The following is a 16,433-nucleotide window of genomic DNA, read 5'->3' on the forward strand; positions in this document are numbered from 1 at the left end:
GTAGATGGGGTCCAAGTTGATGTGTTTATTGATGAAGTTCTGGTTAGAATGCCATGCCTCTAGGACTTCATGTGCATGCTGCTGTTTAGCTTGGCCTAGGATGGATGTGTTGTCCCAGTCAAAGTAGTGACTGCCATGCCAAGGGGAGAGGATGCTTCACTGGGTCCACACTGAGGCTGAGTATCCAAGTCCGCGCTGAGGCTGGAACTTCAGGATGTCACCAAGAGGAAAGAAGAGAAAGAAAAAGAATAAAAATGGATGGAGCGGATGAGCTGCAGATGATGAGATGATCTTGGAAGAGATGTGTGAAGATGGCAACTCCTCTGGATGACTGGGGTAGTCAATAAAGTCACCCTTCTCACCAAGCTAGCATTGTTATGTGAGTTTTTGAAAATATTGTGAGGCTGCTGCTAGTTGCTTTGCTCTGTAACCTTGAAAGACATGTCTGTTGGAAATCTCAATCACTTTGAGACAATGTGGGACCATTGAAGTACTGCAACAGATGCTACTAAATGCCCTGACCCTGAAGAACAAGGCATCGCTACAAGGGAAATGGGAAATGATTCCTTACTTCATTGAAAATACCGTGTCCTGCACCTTGTCTGGATGGTATTGGTAGGGTTCAGATGCTTGTCATTTGTAGAATGAGTATAAAGCAGGAAAAATGAAAAGATTTCTTGACACTGATCTGTAGCAACATGCAGTGACCTGTATCAAGCTGCTTGAAAGGGTGTTGAAAGAGCAGTAGCAAGGGCTGTGGGGCTAATAGCTTTCTCAACGAGCCAACACAGACGCAATCGACTGAATCTCCTGGGGACGCAGGGAGATAATGAAGAAAGAGATCAATCTGAGACTGGTACAGTTGAGAACAGAAGCGAGTCAAACAGCTAGGGCAGACAGGGACAAAGTAGAGAACAAGGTAGGACTGATAAGTTAAATTGTATTTTTTCAATGCAAGGGGCATAACAGGGAAGGCAGTGAACTTAGGGCATGGTTAGAAACATGGGGCTGGGATGTAACAATTACAGAAACATGACTCGGGGATGGGCAGGACTGGCAGCTTAATGTTCCAGGATACAAATGCTACCGAAAGGGAGGGAAGAGAGGAGGGAGAGTGGCATCTTTGATAATGGATAGCATTACAGCTGTGCTGAGGGAGGATATTCCTAGAAATACATCCAGGGTACTTAATTGGGTTGAACTGGGAAATAAGAAAGGGATGATCACCTTATTGGAATGGTATTATAGACCCCCCAATAGTCAGAGGGAAATTTGAGAAACAAACTTGTAAGGAGATCTCAGCTGTCTGTAAGAATTATAAGGTGGTTATGTTAGGGGATTTTAACTTTCCAAACATAGAGTGGGACTGCCATAGTGTTAAGTGTGTACAAGAAAATTTTGATTGTTAGTGGATGTACCTACTATAGAAGGTGCAAAACTTGACCTACTCTTGGGAAATAAGGCAGGGCAGGTGACTGAGGTGTCAGTGGGGGAGCACTTTGGGGCCAGCAACAATAATTCTTATTAGTTTTAAAATAGTGATGGAAAAGGATAGACCAGATCTAAAAGTTGAAGTTTTAAATTGGAGAAAGACTACTTTTGACAGTATTATGCAAGAACTTTCAAAAAGCTGATTGGGATCAGATGTTTGCAGGTAAAGAGACGGCTGGAAAATGGGAAGCCTTCAGAAATGAGATAACAAGAATCCAGAGAAAGTATATTCCTGTCAGGGTGAAAGGGAAGGCTGGTAGGTATAGGGAATGCTGGATGACTAAAGAAATTGAGGGTTTTGTTAAGAAAAAGAAGGAAGCATATGTAAGGTATAGACAGGATGATAGAGTGAATCCTTAGAAGAGTATAAAGGAAGTAGGAGTATACTTAAGAGGGAAATCAGGAGGGCAAACAGGGGACATGAAATAGCTTTGGCAAATAGAGTTAAGGAGAATCCAAAGAGTTTTTACAAATACATTAAGGACAAAAGGGTAACTAGGGAGAGAATAGGACCCCTCAAAGATCAGCAAGGCGGCCTTTGCATGGAGCAGCAGGAGGTGGGGGGATATACTAAACAAGTATTTTGCATAAGTATTTATTGTGGAAAAGAACATGGAAAATAAAGAATGTCAGGAAATAGATGGTGACATCTTGAAAAAATGTCCATATTACAGAGGAGGAAGTGCTGCATGTCTTGAAACGCATAAAAGTGGATAAATCCCCAGGACCTGATCAGGTGTACCCGAGAACTCTGTGGGAAGCTAGAGAAGTGATTGTTGGGTCTCTTGCTGAGATATCTGTATCATCGATAGTCACAGGTGAGGTGCTGGAAGACTGGAGGTTGGCCGACATGGTGCCACTATTTAAGAAAGGTGGTAAGGGCAAGCCAGGGAACTATAGACCAGTGAGCCTGACCTCGGTGGTGGGCAAGTTGTTGGGGCACTCCTGAGGGACAGGATGTACATGTATTTGGCAAGGCAAGGACTGATTAGGGATAGTCAACCTGGCTTTGTGCGTGCAAAATCATGTATCACAAAGAGTTTTTTGTCATGGAATACAGGGAGAACTAGCCATTTGGATACAGAACTGGCTCAAAGGTAGAAGACAGAGGGTGGTGGTGGAGGGTTGTTTTTCAGACTGGAGGCCTGTGACCAGTGGAGTGCCACAAGGATCGGTGCTGGGTCCTCTATTTTTTGTCATGTACATAAATGATTTGGATGTGAGCAAAAGAGGTATAGGTGATAAGTTTTCAGATGACACCAAAATTGGAGGTGTTGTGGGCAGCGAAGAAGGTTACCTCACATTACAATGGGATTTTGATCAGGTGGGCCAATGGGCTGAGAAGTGGCAGATGGAGTTTAATTTAAGTAAATGCGAGGTGCTGCATTTTGGGAAAGCAAATCTTAGCAGGACTTATACACTTAATGGTAAGGTCACAGGGAGTGTTGCTGAACAAAGAGACCTTGGAGTGCAGGTTCATAGCTCCTTGAAAGTGGAGTCTCAGGTAGATAGGATATTGAAGAAGGCGTTTGGTATGCTTTCGTTTATTGGTCAGAGTATTGAGTATAGGATTTGGGAGGTCATGCTGCGGCTGGACAGGACATTGGTTAGATCACTTTTGGAATATTGCGTGCAATTCTGGTCTCCTTGCTATGGAATGGATGTTGTGAAACTTGAAAGGGTTCAGAAAAGGTTTATCAGGATGTTGCCAGGATTTGAGCGATTGGGAGAGATTGAACAGGCTGGGGCTGTTTTCCCTGAAGCAGTAGCAGCTGAGGGGTGACCTTATGAAGGTTTATAAAATCATAAGGGGCATGGGTAGGATAAATAGACAAAATCTTTTCCCTGGGGGATTCCAGAACTAGAGGAAATAGGTTTAGGGTGAGAGGGGAAAGATATAAAAGAGATCTAAGGGGCTACTTTTTCACGCAGAGGGTGGTGCGTGTATGGAATGAGCTGCCAGAGGAAGTGGTGGAGGCTGGTACAATTACAACATTTAAAAGGTATTTGGATGGGTATATGAATAGGAAGGGTTTGGAGGGATATCAGCTGGGTGCTAGTAGGTGGGACTAGATTGGTTTGGGATAGCTGGTTGGCATGGACGGGTTGAACTGAAGGGTCTGTTTCCGTGCTGTACATCTCTATGACTATGTGGTCTAACTGAATAAGTAAATTCTTTGAATCTAACTAGATTGAGAATGGAGTTAACAGCTCTTATTACAATCACAAGAAACCTCTGAATTGCTGAGTTTGTGAGGAGGGGTTAATGTTTGTGGTTTGTCTCTCCCAGGTGAAGTGAGAAATAAACTGAAGTGGGCAGATGGGAAGATTATCAAAAATGAAGTGGATCTTCAGGCAAGTGCTGCAGATTGTTCTAGTCAGTGAATTTGAACCATTTATCTTGTGCTCAAACCAATGCTCAGTTTAACATCCTACCTGGAAGATGACAGCCCCGACAGTGCCATCTCTCACGCTGCGTTGAGTGATATTGATGCTGTTTGAGTAGGCTTTGATCTCTCAATCTCCAGACTCATGGGAGGGAGGGAGAGTGAGCAAGTGCTGCCCACTCAGCTACAGCTGATTGACAACCTGATTCAGTTCTCATTCCCTGCATAATAATTCAGTAACTCTAGTCGCCATTCTTTTTATATGCCCCCTGAGGTTAATGTGATCTCCATGTATTTTAACACATTAGTTGATAATGACAGATTCTTGTCTCTGTTATGAATCCAGTATGGACTGTTACTGAGACTACTGTCTGGGTGTTCATTAAAAGCAAATTCCTAAAATACACCATAAACAGGCGTTTGTACATTTTAAGCTGTCTGTGCGAGAGCGGGGAATTGGAACAAGTTTCTCTCTGCTCTAGGCAGGTAGAAATTTAATGTTCTTTTAGATGCTTGTTTGAAACTTTAACTCTGTACTTGTTTCCCCAATGTATCACCTCAGCCAACTGTTCAAAGCCTAAGTTCAAATGTATGTTAACAGCCTGCTTTGGGTGGAATCCTGGATTAATGATTAAATTATGCTCTCTCTCAAATATGTTTTAATGTCTACTTTTTATGATTTTCAGGTTTTGAATTTACTGGGTCCAAAGACTGAAGCTGATCTGGAAAAGAAGGCGAAGGTATTGACGTTACTGCAGTGCTTTGCACTCTGTGATCTTTGTAAACAGTTGTGCAGGTTTGCCTGTCAAAGCTGCTGAATGGTTCGCACTGCTGCCTCACAGAGACGGTGACCTGGCCTCAATTCTACCCTTGGGCAACTGTCTGTGCAGGGAGATGTTTGCACGATCTCCCCGTGTCTGCACATGTTTCCTTCAGGTGCTCCAGTTTCCACACACAGTCCAAAGATACGCAGGTTAAGATGGATTGGCCATGCTAAATTGCCCATAGTGTCCAGGGATGTTCAGGCTAGGTAGGTTAGCAATGGGGAATAGCGTTATAGGGATAAGGAAGGCGGGGGAGGTGTCTGCATGAGATGCTCTTCAGAGGGTTGATGTGGATTCACCGGATCAATTGACCTGTTTCCACACTATGTTGATTCTATTCTATGATTGCCAGGTTATGGGTATTGCTGGCCAGACCAACATTTTCCTACCCCTAGTTGCCCAGGAGGAGGTGGTGGGGAGCTGCCTTCTTGAACGGCTGAAGTGCATGTGCTGTAGCACCACCCCATGCTTGGATGTCTGCACGTGATGTCCAACCACTCAGTGCTGTTAGGGAGCTCAGGCGTTTGACAATGATCATGAAGGATGAGCGACTTAGTTCTGAGACAAGGGAAACTTGAAGGTGAAGTTCCCAGGTGTCTAAGGCACTTGTTCTCCTAGCTGACAGAGACCATTAGTTTGAAGGTCCTGTCAGTGGGTTCCTTGTTGAGTTGTTGTCACACATCTTGTAGATGATATTACTGTTGGCATCTTGCGCTAATCATAGGAGAATGAATGTTGAAGTTGGTGGAGAAAGTACAGATCATGTGAGCTGCTTTATTATGGATCTGGGGTTCAGCTGCAGAATTTCGTCACTCTGAGGGTGCTGAAACAGTGGAATTCCTTACTGCAGGGGGCTTTCGAGGCTGGGTAGTTCCGTTTATTCAAGAGGGTGAGAAAAACAGATTTTTAATCATTATGGATTTAAGGGTTATGGGGAAAAAAAAGCTGGAAAGTGGAGTTGAGGATTATCAAATTAGCCATGACCTCATTGATGGTGGAACAGACCAGATGGACTGAATGGCCCACTCTTCTCCTTTGTGTAATTGTTTAATTTTTCGGTCAGTGACATAGTGACTGCTCACTACTGACCTCGGAAAGTTTCCCACAAAATTCTGAGTGAACTCTGGAAAGGTCTTCTCTTTTCTCAGTTTTTATTCCATTCTGCCTCCAGCTATTGAAGATTCTCTAGCATCTAGGAGTAATGGTGCAACCAAGGGCAATATCGGACAGCAAGCCAGGAAATAACTAACACGTCTTTCCTTCAAATTTTATAATTTCTCAGAAATCAAATTAAAAGTTTTGCAATACACAAGTCATTATTTTAAAATTTGATATAATTTTTTTAGCATAGAATGGAGATATCTGACATCTCGCAAATATAAATTTCGGGTTTTTCAGGGCCAGTAACATGAATTGCTATCCACTAGCTTTCACTCATACATGGGCAAGGAGAGATCCGTAGCTATCTCTGGGTCCTTCAGGCCCAAACCAACTCCGTATCAGCAGTCAGTTTGGTGTCTCACACAGCATGTTGTTTTTAATTTGCTTTAGGCTCCAAAGCAAAAGACACAAAAAGTGGCAACAGAGAGCAAAGAAGAATCAACAGTTAATGGTGAGTTATAGCCTCTTGTTTCAGCATTTCACCAACTGATACATTTCATTTCAGAGTCACGGATCTCTGTGGGTGGATGAGGCAGATGTGTATGTGAAAAAAAGCATAATCACCTCTAGTTGGAAACTCTGCCAACTGTCTGGTTTTGTGGTTCACTAGGTCCCCAGAAATACATGTTAAAACAATAGAACATAGAAAAGTACAGCACAGTACAGGCCCTTTAGACCACTATGTTGTGCCGGGGATTAATCCTAATCTAAAATAAAATAACCTAACCTACGCTTCCCTTAAGTTCACTGCTATCCATGTGCATGTCCAGAATTCTCTTAAATGTCCTTAATGACTCAGCTTCCACCACCATCGCTGGCAACGCATTCCATGCATTCACAACTCTCTGCGTAAAGAACCCACCTCTGATGTATCCCCTATACCTTCCTCCTAACACCTTTAAACTATGACCCCTCGTGCCAGTCAATCGTGCAGTGGTGAAAATCTCTGGCGTTCGACTCTATCCATGCCCCTCATTACCTTAGATTAGATTAGATTACTTTACAGTGTGGAAACAGGCCCTACGGCCCAACAAGTCCACACTGACCCGCCGAAGCGCACCCACCCAGACCCATTCCCCTACATTTACCCCTGCACCTAACATTACAGGCAATTTAGCGTGGCCAATTCACCTGACCTGCACATTTTTGGAGTGTGGGAGGAAACCAGAGCACCTGGAGGAAACCCACGCAGACACGGGGAGAATGTGCAAACTCCACACAGTCAGTCGCCTGAGGCGGGAATTGAACCCGGGTCTCTGGTGCTGTGAGGCAGCAGTGCTAACCACTGTGCCACCGTGCCGCCCACCTTATACACCTTGATCAGATCACCTCTTCTTCCTTCCCTCCACAGAGAAAAGTCCAAGCTCAGTCAACTTCCCCTCATAAGACAAGCCCTCCAGTCCAGACAGCATCCTTGTAAACCTCTTTTGCACCCTCTCCAAAGCCTCTATCTTTCCTACAGTAGGGCAACCAGACCTGGTCACAATATTCCAAGTTGGTCTCACCAGGGTTTTGTAGAGCTGCAGCAAAACCTCATGGCTCTTAAAGTCAATCCCCCTGTTAGTGAACGTCAGTGCCAATGAGTGGTAGTCCCTGCACTATAATCCTGTTACTCTGTAATGTCCAGCATAAACCAAACTTCAGAGAAGTTTCGGTTCTGTTCTGTTTCTCCATTTTTTTTACCTTAGTGAATGTGGGGGCTGTAAAACTTTAATTTACTGGTCTAATCTGGATTATGCCTCTCTGTGGGAAGTTCACTGTAAATTAAGCCCCGCTCTGCACAGAGTTGTAATAAAAGTTAAAGATTTTATCAAGAATGCACAGTCCCCATTTACGTGTCTGGTAGACGAACAGAAAACATAGTTAAAGTTTGTGTATTTAACAAAAGACACTTCATTTTAAATAAACTGATTCTAATTATGTGTAAAACAAAAGCATAGTATTATTAAAATGGTGATACATTAGGACGTGTCTGTGGAAAAGGATCTGGGTGTCCTTGTACATCAGTCAATGAAAGTAGACAAGCAGCTGCAGCAAGCAATTAGGAAGGTAAATGGTAAACTGGCCTTCATTGCAAGAGGATTTGAGTTCCGAAGGAGGAATATCTTACTGCAGTTATACAGAGCTGAAAAATGTGTTGCTGGAAAAGCGCAGCAGGTCAGGCAGCATCGAAGGAGCAGGAGAATCGACGTTTTGGGTGTAAGCCCTTCTTCAGGAATGAGGAAGGTGTGCCAAGCGGGCTAAGATAAAAGGTAGGGAAGAGGGACTTGCGGGAGGGGCATTGGGAATGCGATAGGTGGAAGGAGGTTAAGGTGAGGTTGATAGACCAGAGAGGGGGTGGGGGCGGAGAGGTTGGGAAGAAGATTGCAGGTCAAGAAGGCGGTGCTGAGTCTGAGGGTTGGGACTGAGATAAGGTGGGGGGAGGGGAAATGAGGAAACTGGAGAAATCTGCATTCATCCCTTGTGGTTGGAGGGTTCCTAGGTGGCAGATGAGGCGCTCTTCCTCCAGGCGTCGTGTTGCTATGGTCTGGCGATGGAGGAGGCCAAGGACCTGCATGTCCTTGGCGGAGTGGGAGGGGGAGTTAAAGTGTTCAGCCACAGGGTGGTTGGGTTGGTTGTTGCAGGTGTCCCAGAGGTGTTCTCTGAAACATTCTGCAATTTATCAATCTTGCCTTGAAGACATTTAACGTCCTGGCCTCCACTGCGCTCCACAGGCCCACCACTCTCTGGCTGAAGAAGTGTCTCTTCATTTCTGTTTTAAATTGACCCCCTCTAATTTTAAGACTGTACCCATGGGTCCTAGTATCCCTGCCTGACGGAAACAAATTCCCAGCATCCACCCTTTCTAAGCCATGCATTATCTTGTAAGTTTCTATTAGATCTCTCCCAACCTTCTAAACTCTAATGAATACAATCCCAGGATCCTCAGCCGTTTATCAATTGTTAGGCCGACCATTCCAAGGATCATCCATGTGAATCTCCGCTGGACATGCTCCAGTGCCAGTATGTCCTTCCTGAGGTGTGGGGACCAAAACTAGACACAGTACTCTAAATGGGGCCTAACTAGAGCTTTGAGAAAGTGAGGACTGCAGATGCTGGAGATCAGAGCTGAAAAATGTGTTGCTGGAAAAGCGCAGCAGGTCAGGCAGCATCAAAGGAGCAGGAGAATCAACGTTTCGGGCATAAGCCCTTCAATAGCTTTTTCAAGTCTCAGTAGTACATCGCTGCTTTTATATTCCAACCCTCTTGAGATAAATGACAACATTACATTTGCTTTCTTAACCACGGACTCAATCTGCAAGTCAATCTTTAGACAATCCTGGACTAGCACTCCCAGATCCCTTTGTACTTTGGCTTTAGGAATTTTCTCACCATTCAGAAAATACTCCGTCTCTGTATTCTTTTTTCTGAAGTGAAAGATCTCTTATTTGCTCACACTGAATTTCATCATCCATTTTTTGGACCACACTCCTAAGTTGTCTAAATCTTTCTGCAGCCTCCCCACCTCCTCAGAACTACCTGCCTGTCCACCTAACTTCGTATCATTGGCAAACTTCGCCAGACTACCCCCAGTCCCTTTTATCCAGATCATTAATATATAAAGTGAACAGCTGCAGCCCCAACACTGAACCCTGCGGGACACCGCTTGTCACTAGAGGCCATTCTGCCATTCCGAAAAAGAAACTTTTATCCCAACTCTCTGCCTTCTATCAGACAGCCAATCCTCAATCCATGCTAGTAGCTCATCTCGAACACCATGGGCCCTCAACTTACTCAGGGGCGGCACAGTGGCTCAGTGGTTAGCACTGCTGCCTCACAATACCAAGGTCCCAGGTTCGATTCCAGCCTTGGGCAACTGTCTGTGTGGAGTTTGCACATTCTCCCCGTGTCTGCGTGGGTTTCCTCCGGGTGCTCTGGTTTCCTCTCACAGTCCAAAGATGTGCAGGTCAGGTGAATTGGCCATGCTAAATTGCCCGTAGTGTTAGGTGCATTAGTCAGAGGGAAATGGGACTAGGTGGGTTACTCTTCGGAGGGTCGGTGTGGACTTGTTGGGCTGAAGGGCTTGTTTTCACACTGTAGGGAATCTAATCTAATCAGCAGCCTCCCGTGAGGCACCTTATCAAAGGCCTTTTGGAAGTCTAGGTAAATAATATCCACTGGGTTTCCCCGGTCTAACCGACTTGTTAACCTCTTCAAAGAATTCTAACAGGTTTGTCAGGCACGACCTCCCCTTATTAAATCCATGCTGACTTGTTTTAATCTGACCCTGCACTTCCAAGGATTTAGAAATCTCATCCTTTTCAATGGATTCTAGAATTTTACCAACAACTGAAGTTAGGCTAACCGGCCTATAATTTTCCATGTTTTGTCTTGATCCTTTCTTGAACAAGGGGTTACAGCAGCAATTTTCCAATTATCTGGTTCTTTCCCTGACTCCAGTGATTTTTGAAAGATTACAACCAACACCTCTGCTATTTCTTCAGCCCCCCCCCCCCCCCCACCATGGTTAGAGAGATGGTAGGGTGAAATTTGTTGATATTGTTGTGTAGTCATTTCAGTGATATACAACCATGCAGATTCGCCGAGCAGAAACTGTTAGGCAAGTACCCATGAAGATGACCTCAACTGTTAACTTGGGTTCATGTCATGTTATGTCTAACCCAACCATACTGTTCTGCATTTGTAAAGTCTTCCTTACTGTCCTGTTCTGACACCATCACTTTAATAACTTATGATCTCTCTGCCTTAATTAGTTTGTACAGTTTTAGTTAATGTTTTACTTTGGTTAGACCCTTATACCTGTCATTCTATTCCAGCCATTGGTTTATCTGCAGCACCATCTTATTTTTAATTTATTTTAGGATTATAAGTTATCCCTTCACTTGTGATTCAGCTGTTGACAATTTACTCACAACGTCTGACACTTTTGGTCACCTGCAAAGACTCATTATTCAGCCCGTTGACACTCTACTAACACCATTTGTATAATCTTTTGATCTTCCTATAAATTCTGTGCCTATGTGCTTCTCTTTATTTCATCTGACAAAGGGGCAGCCCTCTGAAAGCTTGTGATTTCAAATAAACCTGTTGGACTGTAACCTGGTGTCATGTGACTTCTGACTTGGCTTGCTTAAGCTTCAGCTTTTTGTGCAGAGAAAGACAGCGAGAGTGACATCTTTCCACCGATGCTACCTTAGCTGACGAGTTCCTCTCTCATATTCTGTTTTGATACATGACCTTTCAAAAAAACTTCCTGTATTGTTCCAGCTGGATTTCTTCAGAATTAATCTGCATGTGAAATTTTAGCCTGGCATTAAAGGTTACTGAATCAAGGCAGATAAATACACTTGGGATGCAGATCGTGCTTTATCTAAGTGTGGTCAAACAGGCTTGAGGCACTGAATGGTTTACTCTTGTTGCTGTGTTAATAATACTATGAGCCAAGACCTCCTGAAGTCTAAATATTTGTTCTTCCTCTTGTGCTGTCTGCAGGTGAAGTGGAGGTGCAGTCTGCCTCTCTCATGGAACAGTTGCGCGGAGAGGCAATGAAGTTCCACAAACCTGGTAAGTGGTTACATTTGAGAAAGTCACGTAGTGAGCAATAGAGTTAGGATCAATCTTTGTCCTGTCTTCTGGTTACCAAACATTGGTGGTTTGTGACAGTTCTCCTTCCTATTGAGCCTAAAGGCCTGTCTGTTGTCAATGGTAGATCGCTGTAGATCTGGGGGAGGTGATGGCCTTATATAATCGCTGGACCTTTAAATCAGAGACCCAGATAACATTCTTGGGAACCAGGTTTGAATCCTGCCACAGTAATGGTAGAATTTGAATTCAATACATATCTGGAATGAAAGAATGTATTGTCAGTTGTTAGAAAAACCCATCTGGTTCACTAATGTCCTTTAGGGAAAGAAACTGCCATCCTTACCCAGCCCGGCCTACATGTGACTCCAGACCCACAGCAATGTGGTTGACTCTTAACTGCCCTCCAGGCAATTAGGAATGGGCAATAAATGCTGACCCAGCCAGTGATGCATTCATTGTGTGAATGAACAAAGGAAAAAGACAATTATAGAGTCTTAACAAGATGAGGCAATTAATTTAGATAACAAGGTATACTTTATGTTTATGTCTTATATTTTAATCAACCTGTTCATGTTATGACATACTTCCAAAACAGATGACACTTAAACCTTCTGGCCCAGAGGTACCTGTGCTGTAACAGTCCCAGCTATTGTATCTACTGCTATGATGCAATCGTTAACTAGTTAGGCCTAATTACAATGATCAGGAGCCAAGTGTGTCACGTTTGTCTCCACCGGGGCCTCACTAATTTATTCTGCATTCAAATACTGAGAGACACGATCAGATTGGATGAAGCTAATGAAACCTCAACATTTATCTCTTTCAGAGCCAGAACCTTCAACAGTATTGTTCTATAAGCTTTTAGCTTTGTGTTGCAAACATACACTTCTCAACACAACAGACGTAGTTTCAGTCTCTTACTATTTCTCAAACACAAGTGAATCTGAGTTAATGTCACCATCTGTACACAGTTAATAGATTCCTTTCTCTCTTTTTAAATAAAAATTGGACTTCATATGTACAACCAAAATGTCAAATGAATGAAAGCAAAGCTTCTCCATATTCATAGACACTTCAGATTTACTTTCTCTCCAGCAATTTGTTTTTCAAGCAAACAAGGTCAATCCTGAGCCATTTCCCTACTTCTTTACAATATAGCATGTTTTTTGTTCCGAACACAATCTTTAAGTTTTAATTTACTTCTACAAGAATATAAGTGAATTCAGAGTTAATGCCAATCACCCGACTACAATAAAGTACACAGTTAATGATACTCAGACAGTAAAGTGGCATTGTGTGGCACTCTGACTCGCAATGAGTCAATGTGGATTTGCTGGCATGTTGACAGGTTGATGTGCCATCTGGTGGTCCTTTCACAATGGGGATTTCATATGAGCCTTTCATGACTTTCTGGTGGGCGGCACAGCACTGCTGCCTCACAGCGCCAGAGACCCGGGTTCAATTCCCGCCTCAGGCGATTAACTGTGTGGAGTTTGCACATTCTCCCCGTGTCTGCGTGGGTTTCCTCCGGGTGCTCCGGTTTCCTCCCACAGTCCAAAGATGTGCAGGTCAGGTGAATTGGCCACGCTAAATTGCCCGTAGTGTTAGGTAAGGGGTAAACGTAGGGCTATGGGTGGTTTGCGCTTTGGCGGGGCGGTGTGGACTTGTTGGGCCGAAGGGCCTGTTTCCACACTGTAAGTAATCTAATCTAATCTAATCATGCTGCTTTCCACTGAAGACTTCATAGATATTTAAAAATTGTACCTCAAGTTTGTTGCTGAGCCAAATATTTATAGATCCTGAATCCAATGGAACAAAGCACATGAGAGAAGCCCTTGTTTATTTAAAGCAAACCCCACGTGAACCAGCTATAGATGAGCTATTGGAATGCAGCTAGAAACATCAAAGGCACAGATCTTCTATCATTTTAAAGTGGGATGTTTAGGTATCCCATAATTGTACACCGCTGTTTTTGATACGCAGCAGTGCCTACCGTTTATACTGGTTGTCTGTAAAGCACTTTGGAATATCCTGAGGTAGTAAAAGGAGCTAGAGAAATATTTTTTCAATGCTTTAGTTTAAACTGAATGCTGAATCGCTGGTGTCCAGGCACACAGTGGAACAGTTATTGTTCACAATATAACATCAGAATGTTCAACCAACAAGCTACTTTCAAATGCACTTTAAAATAAAGCATTCAACTCTATTTTATGCCTGCAAGGTGTATTCCTGTTGTGTCTGAATAGGGGAGAGGCAGAGCAAGGCCAGTGAATTTGGACTGGCTGCAATAACACCAGGGGTAATGATCTGTTTATTTTTGGCTTCCTTGGATTCTTCTTCCTGCACAGTATGATGTTGTCTCCAAGCTGGAGGAGAAGCATGCATGTGGTTCCTCACTCAGGTGGCTGCTGTTTCTGTGTTGACAAACTGTTCACTGTAATCAGCACACCCTCTCACCCTTTTTCCAAAACCGCTCACCACAGAGCTCAGGAGCATGAGATTGTCTACTGTTCTGTTAGCTACTCTTACATGATTGATATATGGTTGTGGTGACACAGTGGGGCAGGGCAATTAGTCTGGTCTCTGAACCTCAGTTCCAGCGACACTGTTTAATTGGAGAAAGGGCAGACAGGCAGCGACTATGTTGCGATTCCTTTAGATTAAAATTATTAGCTGGCTTGCAGGTTATGCAACAGGCGCTGTTGAATGGCTCTGTGATCTTACATAATCTTAGGAAGGAGCATTAGCAGCTAAGAGTTGAAGCCAGGACTCGAGGATCTGTGAAAGTGGGAAGGTCTGCAAGCATTAATAATTCTGTACATTGGAGAGAGTGGTGGTTGAAAAGCTCAGAAGAAGCAATCTTTTTTCATACATGTACAAAATTAGAGCCCAGATAAAAGCATGATGTGCAGGTGCCAGTGTTGGACTGAGGTGGACAAAGTTAAAAATTACACAACACCAGTTTATAGTTAAGCAGGTTTATTTGGAAGTACAAGCTTTCGAAGGCTGCTCCTTCATCAGGTAACTAGTGGAGCAGGATCATAGGAATCAAAATTTATAGCAGAAGATTAAAGTGTCATGTGACTGATATATGTATTGAACAAACCTAGATTGCTGTTAAGTCTTTAATCACTTAGAATGGGGATGCAGATTTTGATTCATTAATATTTAAATCCCAGAACTTCTTTCAAGTCACTTCCTGAGATGATTTAAGGTTTTATTTTTAAAAAAAAAGTGACATCTCAGCTCAGACAATGCAGTAAAAGTGTAAGGTTAGAGTCTGTCTGTATTCCAACCTTAAGTCAGGTCTATTTCTGAAGTAGGAATTTATAAAATTTCACATGGAATGACTGTGTCTACAGATTGTGTGTGTGCTTTTTGAGCAAAATAGAATGTATCTGTAAATACAAATAAGCAATTGCAAATTCATCCTATGGTCTATGTGTGGGTGGGTGGATGGGTCCGTGTGTGCCTGCTTGATACTGTGCGTATGCACGAGTGTGACATAGTATATGCCTGTGAGAGTGTGAGTGTATCTGGGAGAGAGCATGTGTATGAGAGAGGATCTGAGTGAGTGTGATTGTGTGTATGTATGTGTGCTTGTGTGTGAAAGTTTATAGTGGAGTCACCTGTAGTGTGACATGAACCCAACATCCTAGTTGAGGCTGTCCTCATGGGTACCAGACTTGACTATCAGTTTCTGCTCGGTGACTCTGCGTTATTGTGTATCCCGAAGTCTGCTCTGGTGTCCTGTGATCCTGACCCACTAGCTACCTGACAAAGGAAAGCTTGTACTTCCAAATAAACCTGTCAGATAAAAACAGTAATTAGTTTTTTAGGAGGGGGGAGAGAGAGAATGACACTGGGATTAATTAGAGTCTTTGAATCAGACAGTGCAGAAGAGGCCCTTTGGCCCATCAGGTCTACACTGACATAACTACCACTAAAGACACGCTAATCCCAATTTCCTGCATTTGGCCCATATTCTTGAATGTTATGGTCTTTCAAGTGCTCATCCAAATATTTTTTTTTAAGGTTGTAAGGTTTCTGGCCTCCACTACCTTCCCAGGCAGTGCATACCAGATTCCCACTCGCTTGAGAAGTTTTTTTTCTCAAATCTCTGAATTTCTTGCCCGTTACCCTAAAACTATTCCCCCTCTTAATTGATCCTTCAACCAAGGGGAACAGCTGCTCCCTTCCGACCATATCTGCACCCCTCATAATCTTATATAGAGTCGTAGAGATGTACAGCATGGAAACAGACCCTTCGGTCCAACTCATCCATGCTGACCAAATATCCCAAGATAATCTAGTCCCACTTGCCAGCACCCGGTCCATATCCCTCCAGACTCTTCAGTCATGTCTCCCACCTCAGCCTTCTCTGTTCTAAAGAAAACAATTCTTTACAAACAAGCCTGTTTGTACTCTCCTTTTATAGCTTAATTTCTCCACCTCATGCAACATCCTGGTGAACCTCCTTTGTAACCCCTCAAGATGCCTCACATCTTTTCAGTAGTGAGGTGACCAGTTGTGACCTAACCAACGCTCTGTACATCGCCAACATTACCTCCTTGCTGTTATACTGCATGCCACAACTGATGAAAGCAAGTATCCCACATGCCGCCTTAACTATCCTGTTCACACGCTCTGCTGATTTCAGGGATCTGTGAATCATCACCCAAGATTCCTCTGAGCTACCCAATGTCCTGACATTCATTAAATACTCCTTAATCTTGTTTCTTCTTCCAAAATGTATCACCTCTCACTTATCAGGGTTAAACTCTGACCCAATTATATCTTTCTGTAACCTACAATCATTTTCTTGGCTCTTAATCATTCTTCCAATCTTGTTGTCTGCAAACTTGTTTGACATTCTGCCACATTTTCACCTACAGTAGTTCCCCTCACACCCCACCCCTTACCTGCGGGGGATATGTTCCATGACCTACTAAGGAAGCCCAGAGCCGCAGATAAGAGCAAACCA

The 16,433-nt window shown here is 43.4% G+C and overlaps 1 protein-coding gene across 1 annotated transcript in view; it reads left to right on the forward strand.

The window, feature by feature from the left end:
* The window catches only part of qars1 (glutaminyl-tRNA synthetase 1), a 77,055-nt gene that overhangs the window by 13,057 nt on the left and 47,565 nt on the right, over positions 1-16,433 (forward strand). The window contains exons 5-8 of the mRNA XM_087994020.1: positions 3,782-3,846; positions 4,565-4,618; positions 6,254-6,314; positions 11,357-11,428. Coding sequence (XP_087850146.1) covers positions 3,782-3,846; positions 4,565-4,618; positions 6,254-6,314; positions 11,357-11,428 — 252 coding nt within the window. The remainder of the gene's footprint in view (positions 1-3,781; positions 3,847-4,564; positions 4,619-6,253; positions 6,315-11,356; positions 11,429-16,433) is intronic.

The sequence above is a fragment of the Chiloscyllium plagiosum genome, unplaced genomic scaffold (genome assembly GCF_037043375.1).
Source record: "Chiloscyllium plagiosum isolate Xiang-an unplaced genomic scaffold, Cpla_swu_hap1 HiC_scaffold_14, whole genome shotgun sequence".
NCBI lineage: Eukaryota > Metazoa > Chordata > Chondrichthyes > Orectolobiformes > Hemiscylliidae > Chiloscyllium > Chiloscyllium plagiosum.